General features: G+C 45.7%; 1 protein-coding gene across 1 annotated transcript in view; it reads left to right on the top strand.

The window, feature by feature from the left end:
- The window catches only part of CLIC6 (chloride intracellular channel 6), a 45,657-nt gene extending 41,990 nt beyond the window's left edge, over positions 1–3,667 (top strand). The window contains exon 6 of the mRNA XM_033232405.1: positions 1,537–3,667. Coding sequence (XP_033088296.1) covers positions 1,537–1,698 — 162 coding nt within the window. The 3' untranslated portion in view covers positions 1,699–3,667. The remainder of the gene's footprint in view (positions 1–1,536) is intronic.
- The last annotated feature ends 4,544 nt before the right edge of the window (positions 3,668–8,211 follow it).

The following is an 8,211-nucleotide window of genomic DNA, read 5'->3' on the forward strand; positions in this document are numbered from 1 at the left end:
ACACACATGCGTACAGAAGAAAGACAGAAAACCAAGTGACACATTCAGAGGCATGGCCTTAAACAATGTACACAGGAAAGTTAAAACAAAAATATGGGCAAAGAAAAACTAGGTGCATACAAACAAAAGAAAAGCAGACTTCTTAACATGAGTATCAAGAAGTTGGCATTCAAGGAAGAGGTGTCAAACAACTTAGGAGGCTCTTTGAAAATTATATGGTCCTTCTTTGCTGTCACATTGCATCAATGACTGCCGTCCTCCAAAGTCTGCGCAGTAAGTCCCAAAGATCTTCTCGTTAATCCCACACCTGCATCATGCAGACATTCGGGGAACCAGTGGGATGGGAGGCAGCGAAGCCAAACTGGCCTTTGTGGCTCTGGGTGTCTACTTCGAGTTGAGTCGTGCCCTCCTCCCAATTCCTGTGTTGATATCCTAACCCCCAGTAGCTCAGAATGTGACCTTAGTTAAAAATAGGGTCTTTGCAGATGTAATTAGTTAAAATAAAGTCATACTGAAGTGAGATGGACCTAATCCAGGATGGCCAGTATCCTTGCAAACCGGGGAAATTTGGAAACACAGACACAGGCAGAAGGCCATGTGAAGATGGAGTTACGCTTGCACAGCCAAGGCACTGCCAGAAGTGGAGAGAGATCCTTCCCGAATGCCTTCAGAGGATGCATGGCCCTGCTGATACCCTGATCTTGGACTTCTGGCCCCCAGAACTAGGAGTCAGTAAACTTCTGTTGTTCTAAGCCTCCCAGCATGTGTTACTTTATTATGGCAACCCTAGCAAACTGGCACAGTCTCCAGTGTCCTGCACGTCTTTCTGACTAATTCCCCAGCTGTACCCCTCTTGCTAGAGGAAGCGTCTCACGCCGCTGTGTTTCTCGTGATGCTGTCTCTGGACTGCTTTTTCCTGACACCCACCGTCCCCACAAGGGTAGGGATTTGCATCTGCTTTGTTCATGAATCTATCCTCCGCACAGGTGGGCCCTGCAATCAGACGATGCTGTTAGTGGCAGCATGATGGCATTCAGGAGCAATAAAATGCACAGATGTTTGGGACTGCAGGAAGTGAGGTTCAGCAAGTAGGAAGAAGAGAGGGCACCATTTAAATGGCAGATCCAACATGCGTCTTTATTCACAAAGCACCTAATAACACAGTAGCACAACATATGGAAAGAAAATAACAGGCAAGGAAAAAAACATTGAGAGCCTGTTTTTCTTCTCTAAACAAGGAGAAATCCACCAGAGTCCAGAGCATACTCGTGCCAGCGGATCCCAAGGCCCGTCTGTGACAAACTGGTGGGGACTATGTGCAGCCACTGTAGTGAGTCCAGGACCTTTAGAGCCCTCCCCACACCCAAGATGGCCCTATGCAAGTCAAAATGCCGTGGTGGGTAGCCCGGATGACTATAGGATGACATGGGGAGCTGGGAAAGAATGTATTACATGCCTTAAAAGAATGGACTGTCTGATTTGGGAGCCTGCCTTAGTAAGTTTCCCCTTTACTGATGATTTTCTCTTCATTTTCAGATTGTGGCCAAGAAGTACAGAGATTTTGAATTTCCTTCTGAAATGACTGGCATCTGGAGATACTTGAATAATGCTTATGCTAGAGATGAGTTCACAAATACGTGTCCAGCTGATCAAGAGATTGAACACGCATATTCAGATGTTGCAAAAAGAATGAAATGAAGCTGGGCTGTTTTCTGTCTTATTTTTCAGTTGAGTGAGCGAGGATACAAAAGAGTGTGCTCTATGCATTTCCCCCAAATAAGTCCTTCACAAAATGACACCTGTAGTGGGATCCACTCAACCCCAAATGATACACGGCCTTGTAATTTGTCACTCACTCATGTATCTGAATATACCAGTATCTGTTGTTAGACACGCCAATTGTTCAGTTTATGTTAATTTATACCTGTGACATTCACTGACATTGGAATCTATGATATTTAGGGCATGTATTTTTCATTTTAAATTTGAAAACAAATTAGGTTTGGGTTCAGTTCCTTCAATTTTTAAAAAAACTTGTCTGTCTCTGAAAGTTTTTAAAATCATTGAGAGCCTGTTTTTCTTCTCTAAAACATTAGCTACATTTTCTTCAAAATGAAAATACTGCTTTGTAATTACAAACTGAGACACACCTGTCTTGATATTTTAAAGCAATGTCAGAGGGTGTAAAGAAGCACATTTTAAAAATCACCTACAATTTTACTCCACTTAATTACTGAAAACTTACTGGAGAACATCTTCCAAATCTTCAGTATTTTGCTCTCTCTCTCTCTCCTCTCTCTCTCTCACACACACACACACACACACACACACACACAATTTCATTCATATATGGTATTGCATTATTTTATTTTAAAGCACTGGTGAGGGGACCTCTTGGTAATACCTGGATGATCATACACGGAGGACTTACGCCATACAAAAAGATTGGGCACTGCAGTACCAGAGAAGATGCTGGAGGTTAGATTTTAGGGAGTGGGGAATTGTGGAGCCCACAGATGCACACGCAAGGACCAGCAGGAACCGGAAGCCCTGGGTCACCGCCACTCTGCCTCATTTCTGCTTCCAGGATGCCACTGCCTCTGCTTCTAGGAAAGGCAAGGAGGAGGGTGCTTATCGGTGCCTCTGGTTCCAGCTTCCTGTCCTTGCTCCCTCCCCTCTCTTGGAGACTGTGCCTTCAGCAGGACTCTCAATATCTGCTGCAACTTGGAGAACCTCCCTGCCCTGAAACGTGAACCAAGCACACTTTGGTTCCTTCTCCTGGCGGCTCTCTCTGAGACCCAAGGCTGCAGTCCCTCAGTGCTGGTGGTATCGTGTGGGGCTAGCACGGTCACCGATGTTTTTCTGCCCTTCATTGTCTCATCTAGACATCAAGCAGGGAAAATCCAGGGAGATTAAATTCATGGTGACAAGTCCTGGGCAGTTCTGGTAAATGGTCTGGTTAGGGAGGAAGTAGAAACTATTGACTCAAAAGAGTTTCTGGCTGATTTGTGGCTTTGCCTCCACCATCCCTAACCAACCTCTCATCACAGCTTTGTGTGTGGGCCGAGTGCTGGCCTTAACCCCAGGCGTGAAAGAGAAAATGTGAGGTTGTTTAGATACTCATCAGGACCTCACAGGAGCTGAGCCTTATCGGCCAGAATGTGTTCCTCAGACATTCGCACACATCTTACAGAAAACCCTCCTTGTAGAGTTGGTTGTGGTATGTGTTTGATGCTATAAAGCTCATTTTTAATGTGCACACCTGCTCGAGGGGCAATTCATTTGAAAGAGAGTAAGATGCATTAACAGAAACTATCCTGGGATTAAGTGAAAAATGTCTAGCAAAAGAAACAAAGTCTTTAACAGTGGTGTCTTTCTCTCCCCGCTTATGACTGCTGCAGTTTTACCCCAGCGGTCGGCCATCTTTGTCAACCATACGTTTTTTGGAGGTTGTGTCTAGCATGTGTCACCCGTGTCTACGTTGTTTCACATCTGGTTAGGGGGCAAATTTTAAAATGTAGTTTTGTAATGTTACATTTAAGCATGATGAATTATTAGACTACCAGATGTTACTAGTGCTAACTTTGTATTCTTACACATTAAAATGATTGACATAAACTCTTTGTGCCTTGAAAATGAAACAAATTATAAAAATGTTTAAATGGAACCAATTTCTTTAATTTTTTTTTTTTTTTTGCATTCCCCATTCCCCATTTAGGTTTCAAGAAATAAAATGAATGGTATGGGCTTCTTTTAAAATGGTGAGGACAGGCCTGGCGTAGTGGCTCATGTCTGTAATCCCAGCACTTTGGGAGGCCGAGACAGGCAGATCACCTGAGGTCAGGAGTTCAAGACCAGCCTGGCCAACATGGTGAAATCCCATCTCTACTAAAAACACAAAAATTAGTTGGGCATGGTGGTGGACGCCTGTAGTCCTAGCTACTAGGGAGGCTGAGGTGGGAGGATCACTCTAACCTGGGAGGTGGAGGTTGCAGTGAGTTGAGATCAGGTCATTGTACTGTAGCCTGGGCAACAGAGTGAGACCCTGTATAAAATGAAATGAAATGAAATGAAATAATGAAATAAATGAAATAAAATAAAATAGTGAGAGCAAGTTTGAACCTGAGATTACGGGCATTGGAATTAGAGATAATCCGTATTTCAGTTGTGAATCACAAAGGCATTTTAAAGGAGCCTTAAAGAGGCCTGCAAAGACACCCGTGAACAGTCCTTGTCCAGGTGACTGGCATAGACACCCTGCAGGGTGTTCCACTTTTACATGGAGTTGTAGGAAAGGGACTGGTTTTGGGTGGTCTTCCCCAGCCCCGCCCCAACTCTGCCTTCAGCTCCGCCCCCAGCCCACACCTCTTGATTCCCCTAAAAACCTACATGTGTGTAAGGAGGTGAGAAATATTCCAGGGCTGTTCTCCTGGACCAAAATCTTCATTACAGTGTATTTTAAAAAACAAAATACATTTGTTCTTCAAGACATACCTTACAAAATGTAAACATGAACAAATAGTGAATAAATTATTCTTTTCAGGCTGTGTGGAAGTTTTTCTGGATGGAGAGGATTCCATTCTCAATTCTAGTTGCCCAAGAGGCCTGAAAATTAGTTTATAAAAACCCAAACTTTACCTTTTTTTTTTTTTTTTTTTTAAATTGAGACAGAGTCTCGTTTTGTCTCCCAGGCTGGAGTGCAGTGGCTTGATCTTGGCTCACTGCAACCTCCTCCTCCCAGGTTCAAGCGATTTTCCTGCCTCAGCCTTCCAAGTAGCTGGGATTACAGGGGTGCACCATCACACTGGGCTAATTTTTTTGTTTTTAGTAGAGACAGGGTTTCTCCGTATTGCCGAGGCTGGTCTCAAACTCCTGAGCTCATGCGATCCACTTGCCTTGCCTCCCAAAGTGCTGGGATTACAGGTGTGAGCCACCACACCTGGCCTCCAAACTTCCCTTATAAACACAGAATGTCCTAAAGCAGGCTGGAAGGGAACATGAGAGCATCACAAGGTTCTACTTTGTGGATACTGCAGCATACGGAAATGCAATGACAGAATCTGCCCAGAAGAGGACTTTCAGAGACCAGAGGTCTCAATCATTTCCATTCTATAAGTCTACCTCTAGGAATTGAATATATGTTCAAGCCCTTCACCCCCAAGATGGGCGGGCAGATAGACACACACACAGTAGACACACATACTTGTGTACACCAACTTGTGACACCATTGTCACACACTCTCACATACTCACAAGCACACTCCCACAGACAGACGTTCACGCACACCCTCCACCCCCACCCCGCATGCAGGATGAGCTCTGTCCCCTCTCACCCTCCCCCAGTGGTAAACAATAACTCACTCTTAGCACAACCCACCCAGCCCTCAAGTTCCCCCTTCCAGTGGTTCATAATTAGGCTTTGGAGGAATTTTAGATGAATGGTTTTTTAAAAATTTTTTTAATTTTTTTGAGACAGGGTCTCACTCTGTCACCCAGGCTAGAGTGCAGTGACGTGATTTCGGCTCACTGCATCTCTGCACCCCGTCCCCAGTACTCCCCACCGCAGGCTCAAGCCATCCTCCTACCTCAGACTCCCAAGTAACTGGAACCACAGACACACACCACCATGCCTAGCTTTTTTTTTTTTTTTTTTTTTTTTTTTTTGCATTTTTAGTAGAGACAGGGTCTCACCATGTTGCCCAGGCTGGTCTCAAACTCCTGAGCTCAAGTAATCCATGCACCATGGCCTCCCAAAGTGCTGGGATTATAGGCATGAGCCACCATGTCCAGCAAGCTTTAAAAAATTTTTTTTTACAAGAAAATCTCAACCCTTCTTTTATTTTACAGTTAAGAGAACTCAGATATCCTTCATTCTAAGCACACATAATTCACAAAACCCTGCATACATGAAATTGATGCACTGGGGGATGCCATTCACATGACAAAATGACTTCTCTTTCCATATGTGGGTGTCAGTCTACATTATTCTGTGGCCAATTTCCCTTCAGACCTTGGTATTCTGGTTTAATAAGTTACATGCATTTCAGGGCATGGCCACTTTGTAAGGGATGTGTGGCCCCTGGTCACAGAGGGACTGACTACACTATTCCCCAGGGCCTTTGCAGGTCTGGGGCATCAGGAAGCTGTTTCTGCTTCTGTGATCTCAGAGACCCAGCAGGGGTGGCACCTGCCATTGCAGCTGGTGGATTGACAAGGTCGTTGTTCCCATTGCCGAGGGTTCTGGTGGAATCCTCTGTGAGCCTTGCCTTGAAGGAGGTTATTTAGGCAGGGAGAGTCGAAAGCTGCCTGGCGAAGTGGCGGGTCAAGTCATGGTCGAGAGGAAATTGTGTTCAGCGGCATGGAGCTGCATATTTGGGAGGAGGAAGCCATTTATTTAGGTTATAAGGCCTGGGATCGGGCCACCAATGGGATCTTATCCCACCTGAATTCATTTGACCCTTTTGTGGGACTGTGTACCCTATTGGTCAGTCCTACCGTATTGTTCTGGCTCCCATGGCCTCTGGCTGTGTAAGCTTATCCTAACAACATTCTGGAAGAGATGCTATTTTTCTTGATGACACCTCCCTCTCCCATCGCTTCCTTGATCCCCTTCTGTAGTGGATTCTGTGATATACTCCTAGGTGAGTGGACAAGGACAGTGGCCATCAGTGGCTGGCCTAGGATTCCCCGTGGTTCAGCCGATCTGCTGTGCTCTGTCTCCCTGCAAAGCCCTCTTTCCAGGTGGCTGACACTTGCCAGTCTGAGTTAGGTCTGTTTCTGAAGCTCTGATCTACATATGTAACCAGCACCTGCTAGGGCATCCTGAGGCTCTTTAAATCTTTTGGATCTTCCCAGGTTCCAGGAGAATTCCAGGACCTGGAGAGAGAACCGTCCTTGCTTAGAATGTTTCTTGGTTTTGTTAAAGGGGATGTATTCAAATAGCATTAAGGTTTTTGTTTGCCTGCTTGCTTTTTCCTTCCTGGCATTAAGATGTAACAAGTTCTGCTGGGTGCAGTGGCTCATGCCCGTAATACCAACACTTTGGGAGGCTGAGGTAGGAGGATTGCTTGAACTCAAGAGCTTGAGGCCAGCTTGGGCCACATAGCAAGACCTTGTCTTTACTGAAAGTAAAACAAATTAGCCGGGAAGGATGGCGCCTGCCTATAATCCCAGCACTTTGAGAGGCTGAGGTGGAAGGATTGCTTGAACTCAAGAGTTTGAGATCAGCCTGGGCAACATAGCAAGGCCTTGTCTCTACTAAAACGAAAAAACATTAGCTGGATGGGGTGGTGCCTTCCTGTAGTCCTGGCTACTCAGAAGGCTGAGGCAGGAGGATTGTTAGAGCCTGGGAGATGGAGTCTGCAGTGAGCTGTGTAGACAGACTCTTGCTCTTTCGCCCAGGCTGGAGTGCAATGACGTGATCTCAGCTCACTGCAACCTCTGCCTCCCAAGTTCAAGCGATTCTCCTGCCTCAGCCTCCCAAGTAGCTGGGATTACAGGCACGCACCACCACGCCGGCTAATTTTGTATTTTTAGTAGAGACGGGGTTTCTCATTGTTGACCAGGCTGGTCTCGAACTCTTAACCTGAGGTGATCCCCCCCCCCAGCTTCAGCCTCCCAAAGTACTGGGATTACAGGCATGAGCCACCACACCTGGCCCACCTCTGGCATATCTGAATGAATATTAAACCTCTCAGTCTCACTCATCTTATCTGGAAAATTGGAACAATATTTCACAATAGTGTAGAAGACGGTGTCTTAGAAGTTCTCTATAAAAGCTGCAAAGCAGCTGGCTGTATACAAATTAATTTTTCTGGAATTCACTCTTCCTATAGGGTAACAGCCCTAAAAAAAGTAATTTGTCAAAGTGGACAGGGTTTGAGTTCACCAGTGTATAAGACCTTGAACCTTCCTCACAGAGGCAGAAGGCAGTTATGCTCTGAATTCCTGGTTCCCTACAACATGGCAGCACCCTGTGATATTGGTTACTACTCAGTTGTCCCCCTCGGCCGGTCACTGGGGGCTGTCCAAGGCTGGTCCAGCTGTCTGTCAGGCACATTGTGACCTGAACAGCCTCCACAGTGGGCCGACGGCTCTATCCGGGACCCCTCTAGTCTGGCTTGGAGACACTGTTTTCAGTTTTGTGATATTTACTTGAGGCCCTGAGGGGTGGAAAAGCAGATCAATCAATGTGGGTGGTCTCCCTAACGG

The sequence above is a fragment of the Trachypithecus francoisi genome, unplaced genomic scaffold (assembly GCF_009764315.1).
Source record: "Trachypithecus francoisi isolate TF-2019V2 unplaced genomic scaffold, Tfra_2.0 Lachesis_group14, whole genome shotgun sequence".
NCBI lineage: Eukaryota > Metazoa > Chordata > Mammalia > Primates > Cercopithecidae > Trachypithecus > Trachypithecus francoisi.